At 43.9% G+C, this 19,883-nt stretch overlaps 1 protein-coding gene across 2 annotated transcripts in view; it reads left to right on the top strand.

Moving 5' to 3' along the window:
• Window positions 1-19,883, top strand: part of TMEM132B (transmembrane protein 132B) — an 853,124-nt gene that overhangs the window by 10,371 nt on the left and 822,870 nt on the right. The window contains exon 1 of one of the 2 annotated variants that reach the window (XM_075322431.1): window positions 19,158-19,608. The exons of the other annotated variant lie outside the window; for it this stretch is intronic. Coding sequence (XP_075178546.1) covers window positions 19,566-19,608 — 43 coding nt within the window. The 5' untranslated portion in view covers window positions 19,158-19,565. Of the gene's footprint in view, window positions 1-19,157; window positions 19,609-19,883 lie in introns of those variants that run through there. 2 annotated transcript variants of the gene reach the window in all.

Below are 19,883 nucleotides of genomic sequence, written 5' to 3'. Positions count from 1 at the left end.
TGTCGCCCCAGGGATGTCACTCCAGTTCTTCTTTTAATATGGCAAACAGGTTTGTCAAATTTTGTATGTGCCGTGATGCCACTCACGGCTTGCCGTCAGGGATATGGATGACCGCCACTGCAGATTTTATGAGCGTCTGGGGCTGATGGGGTCTGAAGTCAGATGGTGTGGCCTACCGTGAGTGAGGCTGGCCACAGGGGCTCAGGTGTGTAGAATAACGGGTCCCAGAATAACTCAGGCAGAGTCCAAAAGTCATTTAACTGATTTTTACTCACACAGATGTTATGGTGAGCTGACCCGGGCGTTGCTGTGATGAACAGGACCAGGAGCTCCTTCGGGCCAGTCTGAGGGTAACAGGTTAGCTCGCCTTCCTAGCACTTCTGTGTTCGGATAACCCCCTGACCTGAAGTACCGTGGGGGTCTATCCAGGGAGTCGCTACTGCCTTTTCTCCCCTTTTTGGACCGTTTGCCGGCAACGCTGACCGGGTGAGATGGCTTCTGGCTCTGTCTCCTTATGGGTCTCTGCGTTGCTGCTGAGGCTCGGACTCTGTGTGGTTGGTGAGGTACTAGTAGTTCCGCTCACTGGCAGGTTTAGCAGATCGTTAAAACAGGGTCTGCTCTAGGGACCTGTTCCCCTTACGTACCTAGTCACCCCGGACTCTTCTCTCTGACTGACCAGGTCAGGGGTGCCACACATACATTTGCTTCTTTTCTCTGCATATTACTGATGGTGGGCCACAAACTCACCATGCTGTTGTGTTTCTTGTTAGAGCCTTGGACCTACAATATCTTCCTCAGCTCTACGGGCTCACAGCTTACTTCACGTGGTGTTCATCGCACGCTGCTCTATTTTATGTTAGTTGCCCTTTTTATAGTCTGCAGTGCTACGCTGCAATCTTATGGCAGCAAGAAACATTACAGGACAACATTCCATACTTATATTTATATTGGATCAGTGTAGACATAATGCACAACACTTACATGTACAATTTTTAGTAAGGGGGCAAGCATGTCCTTTATTATGTAGTGTACTGCCTCACAAGTCCATGTTCCCAATACCTAAAGAGCTGTATTATGACTAATTTCTCTATTCAGGACCTAACATGAAGTCAAAAGTGTCTACTTTTTGCACTTATTTTATTCCCACGGTTCCCATGAGTATTTTGTTGTTTATTTTTTTAAATCTACCATACGGCTCAAGAGATATGGGCCCTTTTATTTTTTGCTAATTTTTACGGTCTTTACTAAGGGGTCATGGCTCACAGGATTTTCTAGGAGATGTATCTTTTGGTTGCCCTGTGAGCAACGACTCCTTGGTAAAGACCATAAGAAGCAAAATTAAAAAATGACCATATCAATGTAACTGGATTGTAGATTTTAGAAAATAAAAAACAGACTACTCAGGAGCAGCGAGAATCAATTAAGATCCAAGTTTAGCCACTTTTGACCTGGTGACCATGTACTCTTTAAAAGGGCAATACTTATCCTACAGATATGTCATCAATTGTTATGTCATCAATTGGAGATTGATGGTGGTCTGACACCCAGCACTCCCACCAATGACTGTAGGATAGGCAATGGTTTAACCAGAGTTTGATGGGCCCCGGTGCAAAGTTTGGACCTGGGTCCCCCCTCCACGTACATCAACACTTGGGGTACGGGATAAGGACACTGATACTTGGCTCGTACCCTCAGCATCCAGGTTTCTCTTGATCTGAAATCCCTCTATCAGCACCCAGCTTTCTTATGATCTGATATCCATCTTGTCCTCGGCACCCAGCTTAACCATGCTCTGCTATGCATCTTTCCCTCAGCACCCAGCTTTCCCATATCAGAGCATGGGTAATCTGGGTGCTGAGAGAAGATGTATTGCAGAGCATGGAAAAGCTGGGTGTTAAGGGAAAGAGCCTTTTTCCCTCAGCACAAAATGTTCCCATCTCGTGCTTGTATCTTTGTCCCCCCTAGTATACAGTATCAGTTGCATTATAGTCTTGAGCCTGAAAACTGAGCACCTGCTATGACTAGAATAACCCTAGATATAGTTGGTGACCATTCATTCATTTACCCTTTTTTGTACTTGTTCTAATTTTGAGAACAGATGAAACAAGAAGAATCAATGAAGGGTGACGGCACAAGCAAAGCAGTTGTAATGATCTTGTGTCATTTTAGTGTCAGGATTTGCTCTGAAAGATGGCAATTTATGTACACTCAGATTGACTTCACTTAGAGCAGACGAAATGTCAGAAGTAAAATAGCCGTTGTGTGACCTTTATTATTGTAGTAAGCAATAGGATGAACTGGTTAAACAAAGGTGGAACCATTCATTTGTACTGACAAGTAGACCAACGGATAACATTTTACCAGAACTACTGTTCATGAAGGCAAATTGCCCTTCTTGCCAAAGATGGCATTTTACTACTTAAAAAAGACAACATAAAACTGAGGCTTGTTTAACAGATAAAAATAACTACATATGAACTCCAATACTAAATAAAGAGTAATATAGATAAAAGTGGCGGCCGTCTGTACATATATATATATATATATACATATACTGTATATTTAATGCCTTGCGAAAGTATTCGCCCCCCTTGAATTTTTCAACCTTTTCCCACATTTCAGGTTTCAAACATAAAGATAAAAAATTTAATGTTATGGTGAAGAATCAACAACAAGTGGGACACAATTGTGAAGTTGAACGAAATTTATTGCTTATTTTAAACTTTAAAAAAAATAAATAACTGAAAAGAGGGGTGTGCAATATTATTCGTCCTCTTTACTTTCAGTGCAGCAAACTCACTCCAGAAGTTCATTGAGGATCTCTGAATGATCCAATGTTGTCCTAAATGACTGATGATGATAAATATAAGCCACCTGTGTGTAATCAGGTCTCTGTATAAATGCACCTGCTCTGTGATAGTCTCAGTGTTTTGTATAAAGCGCAGATAGCATCATGAAGACCAAAGAACACAACAGGCAGGTCCGTGATACTGTTGTGGAGAAGTTTAAAGCCGAATTTGGTTACAAAAAGATTTCCAAAACTTTAAACATCCCAAGGAGCACTGTGCAAGCGATCATTTTGAAATGGACGCAGTATCATACCACTGCAATTCTACCAAGACCCGGTCGTCCATTCAAACTTTCATCTCAAAGAAGAAGACTGATCAGAGATGCAGCCAAGAGGCCCATGATCACTCTGGATGAACTGCAGAGATCTACAGCTGAGGTGGGAGAGTCTGTCTATAGGACAATAATCAGTCGTACACTGCACAAATCTGGCCTTTATGGAAGAGTGATAAGGAGAAAGCCATTTCTCAAAGATATCCATAAAAAGTGTAGTTTAAAGTTTGCCACAAGCCACCTGGGAGACACACCAAACATGTGGAAGAAGGTGCTCTGGTCAGATGAATCCAAAATCGAACTATTTGGGCACAATGACAAACTGTTACGTCCCCACCAGAGTCCGCTACAGCGACTTCTGCTTCGATCACCAGGCGACGCCGTGATCCTGACGTGGATAGTGCTGTTGATGGGAGAGGAGTCGATGTCAGCGACGCAGGGGCGCAGGCTTCGCTCATCCACTGGGCTGGGTTTCCATGGGATCTGCAGTACCACTGGCTGACTGTAGGTAGCGTGTGTCTTCCAGCTGAAGTTACCATCATTCAGCTACAACCAATGGGACGACACCACACCCTTCTTTTTTCCCCTTCTGTCTGCTGACCATTGCCAGAGATAGTTCTGTATTCCTGGTTCATTTCCTGCCCTGTTCTGTTTACTGTAGTGATTCTGGTTTTCTGACTTCTGCTTGTTTCCTGACTACCCTCCTGACTGCTGTTTATGTACCTCGCTGCCCGATCCGGATTTGACCTCTGCTTTGTTTTCTAATTATGTCCTTATCTGCGTGATTCTGTCCCTGTTCTGCAATTCCTGGTTTGACTCTGCCTGACTACTACTCACATCGGACTGCAGCCTCCCACAGGTAGTGATCACTGGGGCCCTGTGTAATTCCAAAACCCTGTATAGGGGTTAAAGGGTTTCAGGGTTCTAGGGGTCCTGCTTGGTGAGTGGCTTCCCTCTAGCCTGTCCATTACAGCAAATTCCAAGTGAAAAGGAGTAAATTTCAGCATACTATAGCCATGTGATCCAAACCACCTAGGGTACACGGATGAAGAAAAGGGGCAGTCCTCCCCTGCAGACGTTAGTCTAAATAAGAGTAAATGGTAATCCAGCACCTGTAGTCCAGTCTTCAGTGAAAATTAAGACATCCTTTATTCACAAAACATGTTAAAAACATACATGTTTAAAATCAGAAACAGCCTTACGCGTTTCAGGTCATAGAGACCCTTAGGGGTACTTTGCACGCTGCGACATCGCAAGCCGATGCTGCGATGTCGAGCGCGATAGTCCCCGCCCCCGTCGCAGCAGCGATATCTTGTGATTGCTGGCGTAGCGAACATTATTGCTACGCCAGCTTCACATGCACTTACCTGTCCTGCGATGTCGCTCTGGCCGGCGATCCGCTTCCTTCCTAAGGGGGCGGGCCGTGCGGCGTCACAGCGATGTCACACGGCAGGCGGCCAATAGCAGCGGAGGGGCGGAGATGAGCAGGATGTAAACATCTCCCCCACCTCCTTCCTTCCGCATTGCAGGTGGGACGCAGGTAGGAGATGTTCCTTGCTCCTGCGGCTTCACACACAGCGATGTGTATTGCTGCAGGAACGAGGAACAACATCGTACCTGTCGCTGCACTGGCATTATGGAAATGTCGGACCCTACACCGATGATACGATAACGACGGTTTTGCGCTCGTTAATCGTATGAAAAAGGATTTGCACACTACAATATCGACTGCGACTCTGGATGTGCGTCACTTTCGATTTGACCCCACCGACATCGCACCTGCGATGTCGTAGTGTGCAAAGCCCACCTTACTCTATGAGTAAGAGTCTCTATGACCTGATACGCGTAAGGCTGTTTCTGATTTTAAACATGTATGTTTTTAACATGTTTTGTGAATAAAGGATGTCTTAATTTTCACTGAAGACTGGACTATGGGTGCTGTATCACCACTTACTCTTATTTAGCCTGTCCATTACAGCCCGTCTGTGGATCCAGGCAGGCGTTACACAAATGATATGTTTGACGTAAAAACAACACAGCTCATCACCCTGAACACACCATCACCACTGTCAAACATTTTGGTGGCAGCATCATGGTTTGGGCCTGCTTTTCTTCAGAAGGGACAGGGAAGATGGTTAAAATTGATGGGAAGATGGATGGAGCCAAATACAGGACATTCTTGAAGAAAATCTGTTGGAGTCTGCAAAAGACCTGAGACTGGAACGGAGATTTGTCTTCCAACAAGACAATGATCCCAAACATAAAGCAAAATCTACAATGGAATGGTTCACAAATGTGGGAAGAGGTTGAAAAATTCAAGGGAGCCGAATACTTTCGCAAGGCACTATATATATATATATATATATATATATATATATATACATGGTATATACTGTATATATATATATACACTGCTCAAAAAAATAAAGGGAACACTTAAACAAGGATTTTATATTTAAGTGTTCCCTTTATTTTCTTGAGCAGTACACACACACACACACACATATACAGTGGCTACAAGTAGTATTCTCCCCCCTGCAGATTTAGCAGGTTTGATAAGATGCAAATAAGTTAAAGCCTGCAAACTTCAAACAAGAGCAGGATTTATTAACAGATGCATAAATCTTACAAACCAACAAGTTATGTTGCTCAGTTAAATTTTAATAAATTCTCAACATAAAAGTGTGGGTCAATTATTATTCAACCCCTAGGTTTAATATTTTGTGGAATAACCCTTGTTTGCAATTACAGCTAATAATCGTCTTTTATGAGACCTGATCAGGCCGGCACATTTCTCTGGAGTTATCTTGGCCCACTCCTCCATGCAGATCTTCTCCAAGTTCTCTAGGTTCTTTGGGTGTCTCATGTGGACTTTAATCTTGAGCTCCTTCCACAAGTTTTCAATTGGGTTAAGGTCATTAGACTGACTAGGCCACTGCAACACCTTGATTTTTTCCCTCTTGAACCAGGCCTTAGTTTTCTTGGCTGTGTGCTTCGGGTCGTTGTCTTGTTGGAAGATGAAATGACGACCCATCTTAAGATCCTTGATGGAGGAGCGGAGGTTCTTGGCCAAAATCTAAAGGTAGGCCATGCTATCCATCTTCCCATGGATGCGGACCAGATGGCCAGGCCCCTTGGCTGAGAAACAGCCCCACAGCATGATGCTGCCACCACCATGCTTGACTGTAGGGATGGTATTCTTGGGGTCGTATGCAGTGCCATCCAGTCTCCAAACGTCACGTGTGTGGTTGGCACCAAAGATCTCGATCTTGGTCTCATCAGACCAGAGAACCTTGAACCAGTCTGTATCAGAGTCCTCCAAGTGATCATGAGCAAACTGTAGACGAGCCTTGACATGACGCTTTGAAAGTAAAGGTACCTTACGGGCTCGTCTGGAACGGAGACCATTGCGGTGGAGTACGTTACTTATGGTATTGACTGAAACCAATGTCCCCACTGCCATGAGATCTTCCCGGAGCTCATTCCTTGTTGTCCTTGGGTTAGCCTTGACTCTTCGGACAAGCCTGGCCTCGGCACGGGTGGAAACTTTCAAAGGCTGTCCAGGCCGTGGAAGGCTAACAGTAGTTCCATAAGCCTTCCACTTCCGGATGATGCTCCCAACAGTGGAGACAGGTAGGCCCAACTCCTTGGAAAGGGTTTTGTACCCCTTGTCAGCCTTGTGACCCTCCACGATCTTGTCTCTGATGGCCTTGGAATGCTCCTTTGTCTTTCCCATGTTGACCAAGTATGAGTGCTGTTCACAAGTTTGGGGAGGGTCTTAATTAGTCAGAAAAGGCTGGAAAAAGAGATAATTAATCCAAACATGTGAAGCTCATTGTTCTTTGTGCCTGAAATACTTCTTAATACTTTAGGGGAACCAAACAGAATTCTGGTGGATTGAGGGGTTGAATAATAAATGACCCTCTGAATAAACTTTTCACAATTTAAAAAAAAAAAAAAAAAGAAATAACATTCTTTTTTGCTGCAGCGCATTTCACACTTCCAGGCTGATCTACAGTCCAAATGTCACAATGACAAGTTAATTCCGAATGTGTAAACCTGCTAAATCTGCAGGGGGTTGAATACTACTTGTAGGCACTATATAAATATATATATATATATATATATATATATATATATATATATATATATATATATACAGTTAGGTCCAGAAATATTTGGACAGTGACACAATTTTCGCGAGTTGGGCTCTGCATGCCACCACATTTAATTTGAAATGAAATCTCTACAACAGAATTCAAGTGCAGATTGTAACGTTTAATTTGAAGGTTTGAACAAAAATATCTGATAGAAATTGTAGGAAGTGTACACATTTCTTTACAAACACTCCACATTTTAGGAGGTCAAAAGTAATTGGACAAATAAACCAAACCCAAACAAAATATTTTTATTTTCAATATTTTGTTGCGAATCCTTTGGAGGCAATCACTGCCTTAAGTCTGGAACCCATGGACATCACCAAATGCTGGGTTTCCTCCTTCTTAATGCTTTGCGAAGCCTTTACAGCCGCAGCCTTCAGGTCTTGCTTGTTTGTGGGTCTTTCCGTCTTAAGTCTGGATTTGAGCAAGTGAAATGCATGCTCAAGTGGGTTAAGATCTGGTGATTGACTTGGCCATTGCAGAATGTTCCACTTTTTTGCACTCATGAACTCCTGGGTAGCTTTGGCTGTATGCTTGGGGTCATTGTCCATCTGTACTATGAAGCGCCGTCCGATCAACTTTGCAGCATTTGGCTGAATCTGGGCTTAAAGTATATCCCGGTACACTTCAGAATTCATCCGGCTACTCTTGTCTGCTGTTATGTCATCAATAAACACAAGTGGCCCAGTGCCATTGAAAGCCATGCATGCCCATGCCATCACGTTGCCTCCACCATGTTTTACAGAGGATGTGGTGTGCCTTGGATCATGTGCCGTTCCCTTTCTTCTCCAAACTTTTTTCTTCCCATCATTCTGGTACAGGTTGATCTTTGTCTCATCTGTCCATAGAATACTTATCCAGAACTGAGCTGGCTTCATGAGGTGTTTTTCAGCAAATTTAACTCTGGCCTGTCTATTTTTGGAATTGATGAATGGTTTGCATCTAGATGTGAACCCTTTGTATTTACTTTCATGGAGTCTTCTCTTTACTGTTAACTTAGAGACAGATACACCTACTTCACTGAGAGTGTTCTGGACTTCAGTTGATGTTGTGAACGGGTTCTTCTTCACCAAAGAAAGTATGCGGCGATCATCAACCACTGTTGTCATCCGTGGACGCCCAGGCCTTTTTGAGTTCCCAAGCTCACCAGTCAATTCCTTTTTTCTCAGAATGTACCCGACTTTTGATTTTGCTACTCCAAGCATGTCTGCTATCTCTCTGATGGATTTTTTCTTTTTTTTTCAGCCTCAGGATGTTCTGCTTCACCTCAATTGAGAGTTCCTTAGACCGCATGTTGTCTGGTCACAGCAACAACTTCCAAATGCAAAACCACACACCTGTAATCAACCCCAGACCTTTTAACTACTTCATTGATTACAGGTTAACGAGGGAGACGCCTTCAGAGTTAATTGCAGCCCTTAGAGTCCCTTGTCCAATTAATTACTTTTAGTCCCTTGAAAAAGAGGAGGCTATGCATTACAGAGCTATGATTCCTAAACCCTTTCTCCAATTTGGATGTGAAAACTCTCATATTGCAGCTGGGAGTGTGCACTTTCAGCCCATATTATATATATAATTGTATTTCTGAACATGTTTTTGTAAACAGCTAAAATAACAAAACTTGTGTCACTGTCCAAATATTTCTGGACCTAACTGTATACTAGAAGGTGGCCCGATTCTAACACATCGGGTATTCTAGAATTTATTGTGTAGTTAATGTATGATTTTTGTTATATATATATATATATATATATATATATATAGATGTTGTGTGTAGTTGTCAAGTGTTTGTGTAGGGCGCTGTACATGTTCTGGGTGTTGTCTGGGTGGGGGGGTGAGAGCGGTGTTGTTTGTGTGTTGCGTTGTGTGTCTTGCATTGTTTGTGGAGCGCTGTGTGTCTGCAGTGTTGTCTGTGTGTGGTGCTGTGTGTGTTGCGCAGTTTATGTGCGTGTGGGTGTGGGGTGTGTGTGTGTTTTGGGGGAGGTATGTTTTGTGCAATGTGTGTGTTGCGCGGTATGTGCGTATATTTGTGTGTGCCGCGGTGTTTGTGTGTTGTGTGTGTGCGGCGTTGTCTGTCTGTGTGTGTGGGTGTCTGTGTAGGGGGGTGTTTGTGGTTCCCAGTGTGTGTGGTGTGTTGTGCGGTGCGTGCGTGGCGGTGTGTGTGTGTTTTGGGGGGAGGTGTGCACCCCCCATCGTGCTCCATCCCCCATGCTGCGCACCCCCCATCGTATTTCATCCCCCCTTTCTGGGCATCCCCCATCGTTTTTCATCCCCCCATTCTGGGCACCCCGCATCGTGCTCCATCCCCCCATGCTGCACCCCCCATCGTGCTCCATCCCCCATGCTGTGCACCCCCCATCGTGTTTCAACCTCCCATTCTGGGCACCCCCCATCGTGCTCCATCCCCCATGCTGCACCCCCCCCATTGTGCTCCATCCCCCATGCTGCGAACCCCCCATCGTGTTTCATCTCCCCATTCTGGGCACCCCCCATCATGGTCCACCCCCCATGCTGCACCCCCCATCGTGCTGCATCCCCCATGCTTCACCCCCCATCGTGCTCCATCCCCCATGCTGCAAACCCCTCAGAGAGGAGTATAATAGGAGGAGTATAATGGGAGGCGTTGTCCTGGAAGGAGGTGTACAGGTGCCCAACGTGTGCGGGGGGCGTGGCCTAGCGGCATAGTGCGTGGCGTGGCCTAGTGTGAGGGGGCGTGGCCTAGCGGTATAGTGTGAGGGGCGTGGCCTAGCGGCATAGTGTGAGGGGGCATGGCCTAGCGACATAGTGTGAGGGGCGTGGCCTAGCGGCACCGCGTGCGGGACCTTGCCAAACGGCCAATCCATGCGGGGGCGGGGCCAGGCTAAGCCCAGTGACCAATCCGTGTGTGGGGGCGGGGCCAGGCCAAACGGCCAATCCATGCGGGGGGCGGGGCCAGGCCGAGCCCAGCGGCCAATCCTTGTGGGGGGGGCGGGGCCAGGCCAAGCCCAGCGGCCAATCTGACAGTTGTCACTGTAAGGACACAATGTCACTGTAAGGACACAATTTTGGAGCAAGACAGACAGACAGACAGAATAAGGCAATTATATATATAGCTATATATATTTATAGTGGTTTCCTCCAAAGAGACATACTAATAGGGAATATAGATTGGGAACCCCAAAGGGGACAGTGATGCTAATGTCTGTACAGCGCTGTGGAATATATATACACTCCCTGACAGAAGTTCTTATCCATCGCTTATCCATGTTATGCAAATAAAAGCTTATGGCCTGACTTTATATTCATCCATTGGTTTTATAAATTACTCTTTTGAAAGCTGAAACCCTCCCAAATTTGGTTTAAGGTTATGAAAGTAAAGTTGCTGCAAATCTGAAATATTGATCATTTAATGAACACAAAAAGGTTAGATTTTGGCAAGACAAATGTTTTGTTGCATTGTCATATAATGCACCCAGTCCTAGTTTACATCGTCACCTGTGCTCACTAATTGATCGGTTATTTAGTGGGCGTGTATAAAAAGAAACCCAGCACCCCAGACTTTCTCTTGAACTGCAACTTGACCTCTGACAACATGCCAAAAATCCACAATGCGACGAAAGCCTTGATTATCAACAGGCTGAAGACCAGATCCACTGCAGAGGTGGCTGGCACCTTTACTGTGTCTCAGTGTCAAGTACAAAGAATTAAAAAAAGATTTGAAGAGACTGGAGATGTTTTTGACAAGCCCAGGTCCGGCAGACCCCGCAAGACAACTGCTCAGTAGGGACGTTTGTTGGTTAGAAAATCCAAAGCCAGACCCTCTTCCACTGCAGCAGAGCTCCAACAGGCCTGGCTACCGGAAGTCCCTGTGTCAACTAGAACAGTTTGTAGGATTCTGTCTCGAAATGGCCTCCATGGTCGAATCAGTGCCCAGAAGCCAGCACTAAACAAAATGCAATTAAAAAACCTTGTGGCATTTGCCAAGTCCCAAAGCCTGCTAAACAGATGGATACTGGAAAAGTGGCAGAAGGTGGATTTCTCTGATGAATCTTCAGTTGAATTACACCACAGCCGCCGCAAATACTGCAGAAGACCTACTGGAGCCCGTATGGATCCAAAATACATCCAGAAAACAGTTAAGTTTGGTGGTGGAAAGGTCAGGGTGTGGGGTTCCATTCAGTATGGGGGTGTGCGAAACATTTGCAAGGTGGAAGGCAATATCAATAGTCTAAAATATCAAGAAGTATTAGCTACCTCTTACATTCCTAATCATAAAAGGGGTCAAATTCTGTAGCAGGATGGTGCTCCATGTCATACATCCATCTCTACATCAAAGTTCCTCCTGGCAAAGAAGATCAAGGTGCTCAAGGACTGGCCAGCCCAGTCACTAGACATGAACATCATTGAGCATGTTTGGGGTAGCATGAAAGAGGAAGCTTGGAAGACAAAACTAAAGAATCTAGATGAACTCTGGGAGGCATGTAAGACTGCATTATTTGCTATTCCTGATGGCTTCATCAATAAATTGTATGAATCATTGTTGAGCTGCATGGATGGAGTCCTTCAAGCTCATGGAAGTCACACAAAATATTAAATATGGCTCTAATAGCACCAGAATGTCATTCACCAATGTTATGCAACATATCTTTGTATTAGAAGTTAATTATTTGTTTGAAATTCACATTACTTTCTGTGGGTGACAAAACTTTTGTCTTGCCAAAATCTGATCTTTCTGTGTTCATTAAATGATCAATATTTCAGCTTTGAGCAACTTTATTTTCATAACCTAAACCAAATTTGTGAGGGTTTCACTTTCAAAAGAGTAATTTATAAAACCAATGGATACATTTAAAGTCAGGTTATAAGCTTTTATTTACAAAACATGGATAAGCGACAGAACTTCTGTCGGGGAGTGTATAGATATACCCGTATTTATCAAACTATAAGACACACCCAGGTTTGGACAATAGTATATAAGAAAAAAATATTAATGGGGTTGTTCACTACTAGGACAACCTCTTCTGATTCCACATGTTTCCCACAGGTAAAGTATTAAAGCCTATGTTCACCTCCCGCTCAGTGCCCTGCCAGCGGTTTTCAGGCTTGTGGTGTCGGGCATCATGTGGGGTTGTGACATCATGTAAGCTCAGCGTCCAATCAACGCTGGCTCCCATCTCCCAACCTTCAGCCCAAACGAGTCAATCATCAGGAAAGAGAGCACTGTGGCTGCGCTCATTTCCTGGTGATTGCTCGTTTGGTTCGAAGGTGGGAAGAAGCAAGCTGGTGCTGATTGGACCCGAGGCTTGTGTGACTTCAGAACACCATGTGAACCCCGATCCCGCGAGCCCGGACACCGATGCAAAGACGCCGATACGGCAGGTGAGTATAGGCTGATAGTAACCTCAGCGCAGTCTCTCCTGCTCAGCATTAATTACACAGGTGGAGAGAGAACTATGCTACCGCTTAGTTATCTCGGTGATATTAGCACAGCATTTATGAATGCTCTGCCCAATGATTTCAGGAAGCAGTCAGGGAGGTCTGGAACAACTTACCTTACTGACTGCAGACTATAAGACCCATATACATATTAGCAAGACGTTATCTTGCTTAAAAATGTGTCTAATAATCAGAAAACTATGGAATGTATTAATATATATATTTATATTTATACAAACACGCCAAAAGTAGACACTTAAAATGCTATATAAGTGTACTACAAAGAGAAAAGCCACCAAAGTCAGTAATCTGGCCTAAATATATATTGCACATACATACAACATATGGTGATTAAAGGGGCTTTTCAAGAATTAATTTTATTATCCAAAAGGATTTCACTGTTTAAAAATAGAAAACTGATCCTTGCTCACTGACCCCGGCTTCAGTGCTGGCTCTCTGCCTCTGGTCCTCATTGACAGGTTGCATCGATGATATACTGACTTCAGCTCATGTGAAGACGGTAGCCAATCAATGGACTCAGCCAGCTTGAACTGACTACCTTGGCATCAACATTAGCACAGTGATTGATAGCAGTGGTCACACTACTGCATTACACTGTATATAGCCAGTGCACTAGTGGAGAGCAAGCACTTGAGCAGGAGGTAATAAATAAAGTGCTTTTTGTTACTTGTATATATTGAAACCTATGGAGTAAAAAAAAAAATATAATGCTTAGAAAACCTTAAAGGGGTTGTCCAGGCTTTTCATAAAAGTCCATATTCACTCTATATGATTGCAGACTTGTGAATTGTCACATCGCATACAGCGGGCTCTGTAAGAATTCGCGTGTACGTTTAGTCAGAATGTGGTCTGAAATATACATATGACAAACTTGCTGTCACATGCTCTCACCACCGGCATTGGGGAAGCCTCACAGCTCTATGGATTCTCAAGTCTGCAGTCATAGAGAGTGATTACACACTAGTAAACTGGACACCATAAAGTGCTTCATATTCATTAGCTCTCTATAACCCCCTGCCTTCTACCTATCCACAGTGTAAAAGAAAGCTGTCAATTAGTGGTTTGGGTGGAGTTATACAGAGCTCAGCATTCAGCGAACTGGTAAATCTGCAGGAAATAAAACAGTGATTTACCATATATAAAAAAAATATAGCAAGTGGCACATCACCAGATTTAGGATCTGTGCCCTTACATTATGCTGCTTTGAAATAAGGTAGCAAGAAGGTGGTGACAGAATCCCTTTGAAATACACTTCTAAACATTGAAGTTCAAAATGAAGAAGGAAAAATTGTGGAATTCTGAAAATACTGGATCCATGGACGTTATTTATATGCAAATGATGAAAAAAATGCAAATAAACTGATCAAAATATCTTTATTTATTTAGTATAAAGTATGAGCGGTGTGTACAGAAATACACGCACTAACACGCCTTGGCTGTTATCAATGAGGTTATTAATGTTTGTCCGAAGGAGTCTCTGATAAGCTGAATGCACTTGTGCATACAAATCATCAAGATCCACTGTTGGCGCTACCTTTCAAATTGCCGAGCAATGAAGTTCCAGATGAGCTTGATACGATGCAAGTTAAGGCATGCTGTAGGCCATGGTAGCACATTTAAGCCATATAGACTCTCAGAGTAGGATAAGCAAGATGCGGCCTCATGTTGCCATGTTGAAAAACAGTTCTTGGAACAAAACAATTTCACGTTTTCTAGTGAAGGCCTCTTCATGGCATTGCCCACGTGATCTCCAATCTTTGATTATACTTCCAAGACAAAAGCGGGACTTATTTCTGAAGAGGATAGTTGTCCATTTCAGGCTCCATTGTCGTCTTACTCTGCACAATGCTAGCCTTTGAGAGTCTGTCTTGTGGCCTACTGTTGTTCAAATGCCTTCTGATGGTACGATATATCTAACGAGATGTTGGCGGGGTCACATCGTAAGTGACGCACATCTGGCCTCGTTAGTGATATCGTAGCGTGTGACAGCTATGAACGAGCAGAAATACTCACCTTCTCGTTCATTGTTGACACGTCGCTCATTTTCTAAAAATTGAACGTCCTGTTGTTCATTGTTCCCGAGGTAGCACACATCGCTCCATGTGACACCCCGGGAACGCTTACCTGCGTCCCACTGGCAATGAGGAAGGAAGGAGGTGGGCGGGATGTTTACGTCCCTCTCATATCTGCCCCTTCGCTTCCATTGGCCGGCCGCTGTGTGACGTCGCTTTGACGTCAAACGTCCCTCCCCCTTCAGGAAGTGGATGTTCGCCGCCCACAGCGAGGTCGTTTGGAAGGTAAGTAGGTGTGATGGGGGGTTACAGCTTTGTCGACACGGGCAACAAATTGCCCGTACCGCACAAACGATGGTGACGGGTGCGATCGCAAATGCGATCGCACGATTAATTGTAACGTGTAAAGCAGACTTTGCTTTGTGACATCGAATCTGAGTACTTGCGCAATGCCATGAACAGGCCTTTATTAGGTAACTTCCCACTAGTCCTACTCCCTAGGATTATGGCCACAATTTGCTTGTGCACTGTAAGCAGTCTGTGTGGCCTACACATGCTACCATAACCTACAGTGTCTCCGGGCTTTTCTTCCATAAAGCACATCAGGGACGTCATTGGTTACTAATTGCAAAGGAGCTGCCAGCAGCGGATCTTGATGTTTATGAGCATCAGTGCATTCAATGTGGCAGAACATCCCTCAGACATTCACTAATAACCTCATTGATAGCAGCCAAGGCGTGTAATGGCATGTATTTCTGCACGTGGCATTTAAATTCAATATTGTCTTGTGATATCCATAAATACATTTTCCTTCTTGGTGTTGCAATTTCAATGTTGAAGAGTGTATTTAGATCCCAAATGGCCAATGGGATGGTATGTACACATCTAGGTTAGACATGTGGCAGTGTATTAATCATTGAATGCAATTACAAACTTACAAGTAAATGTATACAGATGGGACATGGCATGGAACTTTGCCCGAAACAACTCCCCAGTGCACTGAGAAGAGAGGAGAGATGAGGCATGCCATGGCAGGTGACATATTATCGTAAATGTGAAACTGGTCATTTCATTCAAGATATAATGTGCACGTGCCATCTTTTAATTATTTGTAATGTATGAGTGCATAATAAAGATGTTTTCTGAACATCATTAATCTTGTATTTTTAAACTATTCTTTTTTGGTAGGCTAAATTTTTAGTCTAAAGGGCGCTTTACATGCTACAATAAATCTTACGATGTGTCGGTGGGGTCACGTCGTAAGTGACGCACATCCGGCATCATAAGTATGATTGTAGCGTGTAAAACCTCCGTGCAGTTGCGATTGAACGAAAATCCGTTCATCACATGCATGTCGTTCATTTCTCAAAACTTGAACGTGCGGTTGTGCAATGTTCCCGAGGCAGCACACATCACAGTGTGTGACACCCCGGGAACATTGAACGACAGCTTACCTCTGTCTGTGGCTCCCGCCGACAATGCGGAAGGAAGGAGGTGGGCGGGATGTTTACGTCCCGCTCATCTCCGCCCCTCCACTTCTATTGGCCGGCTGCCGCGTGACGTCGCTGTGACACCGAACGTCCCTCCCACTCCAGGAAGTAGATGTTCGCCGCCCACAATGAGGTCGTATGGACAGGTAAGTACGTGTGACAGCTTTTAATCGATTGTGCGGCGCGGTCAAAAAATTGAACGTGCCACACAAACGATGGGGGCGGGTCACATCGCATACGATATTGTATGCGAAATTGAAAGGTGTAAAGCAGGCTTAACAGTCTCCATTGGATTAACAAAAAAACTTGGTATCTTTAACGTGAAATAAGGTGTGTGTATAAATATATACGAGGGGCTGCTGATAATTTATTCAGAAAAAACAAGACAGGATCATGAAACTTTACATTGATTCCACATACTCTCCACTGACGTCAACACACTTCTTACATCGGTATTCCAAGTTCTGTAAGCCTAGCAAAAAGAAGAATTTCGGTTGTGCCTCAGACCAGGCATCCGTAGCAGTCATGGCATCAGAAATGGTGTGAAATTTGTTACCCTTGAGGTGTTTGTTTAGGTTTGGAAACAGATGATCGTCGGAGGGAGCTTTATCTGGTGAATAAGGTGAATAAGGTGGGAGCTGGAAGCCCAGCTCTGCCAGTTTTGCCGTGGTCGCTTGTGCAGTGTGAGCGGAGGCGTTGTCTTGCAGGAACAAGATTCCTTTGGACAGCTTGCTGCGCCTTTTGGCCTTCAGAGCTGTCTTCAATTGATCTAAAAGTTCAATGTAATACCTTGCATTGGTGGTGGAATTCTTTTGAAGATAGTCCACTAGCAGCATGCACTTCTTATCCCAGAAGACAAACACCATCACCTTAATGGCTGATTTTTGAACCCTGAACTTCTTTGGACGAGGAGAACCACTGTGCCTCCACTCTTTTGAATGCTTCTTGTTTTCTGGGTCATACAAATAAATCCAGGTCTCATCCATAGTGACCAGTTGATCCAGGAAGTTCTTATCAGTCCGCAAACGCTGACAAATGGAGAGGGAAGTTTTCACTTGCATGCTTCTCTGATCTGTTGTCAAACATTTGGGGACCCACTTTGCAGATAGCTTCCTCATGTTCAAATGTTCATGAATAAGGACACAAACACGTTAACGGGAAATCTCCATGATGTCTGCTATTGCTTTAGCTGAAATTCGTCTTTTCTCAAGTATGAGGTTGAGCACAGCATCGACAATCTCCGAAACAACAACCACTCTCGGTCGTCTAGGACGTTCCTCATCATTGGTACTGAAGTGGCCTGTTTTAAATTTGGCAACCCAGTTCTTAACTGTGGAATATGAAGGGCATTGATCTTGATCCCTCAATGTCTGCGACATATCACGATGAATACCCTCCTCGGACTTTCCTTGCAGAAACAAGACTTTTATCACTCCTCTGCTCTCAGTTGCTGTGAAGATCACATTAGACTCTGTCATTTTGTTTTCCCGCGTGCGTAGAACACTGTTGCCATAAAACAAACACAAAATTTTGAAACCATATATTAGACACATAAAGCTTTCATGTGATGTAACATTCGTTACCATAGAAACAAAAAAAGATCACAAAGCCACAGACTTATCAGCAACCCCTCGTATTTATATATACATTTATATATGCATACACACACACACACATATATATATTAGATATTTCCTTATTTTTTAAAGAAAAGCACATTTTTTTAATGAAGCTAACATTAAATTAAACAGAAATATATATATATTGTTAATGTTGTAAATTACTATTCTAACTTCAAACATGTGGTTTTGAATGCAATATCTTCATAGGTGTATAGAGGCCCATTTCCAACAACCACCACTCCAGTGTTCTAATGGTACATTCTGTTTGCTAACTGTGTTAGAAGGCTAATGGATGTTTAAAAATCCCTTGAAAACCCTTGTGCAAGTATTTTAGCATGGCTGAAAACAGTTTTGCTGATTAGAGAAGCTATAAAACTGACCTTCCTTTTGAGCTAGTTGAAAATGTGGAGCATTACATTTGTTGGTTCCATTAAACTCTCAAAATGGGCAGAAAAAGAGAGAACTTTCATGTGAAACTTGACAGGCTATTCTTGTTATTCAAAAAAGGTCCGTGGAGCCTCTGTTAGGAGTCTCGACACTCGACGCTCTTTATATGAGACCACCATAACCACCATATTAAGTAAACCCTTTTAGTCAATATCCAGCTTTTGACAAGTTTAAAGATATGACAAGGGAAATACCAAGGTCAGGTATCCATCCACAGACAGCTGTTTCAGGGTATTGCCCCTTATCAGTGTGGAGTAGGATTCTGGCCAGGTGGGAGCAATGCCTAGTAGACCAGCAAGACAAAACAATCACTGATCTCAGGGAGACCAGCCTGAGAAAACAATGCCTGCAGCCAGCGAAGGCACTCAACCCAGTAAATCCTAGGTGAGATCAGTGATTGTTTTGTCTTGCTGGTCTACTAGGCATTGCTCCCACCTGACCAGAATCTTACTCCACACTGATGAGGGGCAATACCCCAAAACATCTGTCTATAGATGGATACCTGACCTTGGTATTTCCCTTGTCATATCTTTAAACTCGTCAAGAGCTGGATATTGACTAAAAGGGCCACTTAATATGTTTGTTATGTTGGTTTCCTAAAAAGAGACACTCCTTGGCTAGGTCCTTCCTGGAGGGATATCTGGCTATTTTCTCTGTTGAGACTCCTAACAGAGGCTCCACGGACCTTTTTTGATTTGCATACTTCCCAGGGGGTAATGCTCCTAGGATTTCACTGTGTTGAGCGCCTTCGCTGCCTGCCGACAGTGTTTTCCCAGGCTGGTCTCCCTGAGATCAGTGATTGTTTTGGCTTTTATTCTTGTTCTTAGAAATGAAAGATATTCCATGCGAGAAATTGCCAAGAAACTGAAGATTTCCTACAACGGTGTGTACTACTCTCTTCAGAGGAGAGCACAACCTGGCTCTAACCCGAGTAGAAAGAGAAGTGAGAGGCCGCACTGCACAACTGAACAACAAGACAAGTACATTAGAGTCCTCAACCTGCAGCTTCATTAAATAGTACCTGCAAAATGCCAGTGTCAACGTTTACAGTGAAGAGGCGACTCTGGGATGCTGGCCTTCAGGGCAGAGTGGAAAAGATAAAGCCATATCTGAGACTGGCTAATAAAAGGAAAAGAATAATATGGGCAAAAGAACACAAAGAACACAGACTTTGGACAGAGGAAGATTGGAAAAAAAGTGTTATGGACAGACAAATCAAGATTTGAGGTGTTTGGATCACACAGAAGAACATTTGTGAGATGCAGAACAACTGAAAAGATGCTAGAAGAGTGCCTGACGCCACCTGTCAAGCATCGTGGAGGTAATGTGATGGTATGGGGTTGCTTTGGTGCTGGTAAAGTGGGAGATTTATATAGAGTAAAAGGGATTTTGAATAAGGAAGGCTTATTCAAGGAACACCATGCCACACCCTGTAGACAGCACATGATTGCAGCCAATTTCATCCTACAACAGGACAATGACCCAAAGCACACCTGCAAATTATGCATGAACTATTTAGGGAAGAAGCAGGCAGCTGGTATTCATTCTGTAATGGAGTGGCCAGCCCAGTCACCAGATCTCAACCCTATTGAGCTG

The sequence above is a fragment of the Anomaloglossus baeobatrachus genome, chromosome 1 (genome assembly GCF_048569485.1).
Source record: "Anomaloglossus baeobatrachus isolate aAnoBae1 chromosome 1, aAnoBae1.hap1, whole genome shotgun sequence".
Taxonomy (NCBI): Eukaryota; Metazoa; Chordata; class Amphibia; order Anura; family Aromobatidae; genus Anomaloglossus; species Anomaloglossus baeobatrachus.
Note: the sequence above shows the minus strand (reverse complement) of the source record. Positions and strands in the feature narration are given on the sequence as shown.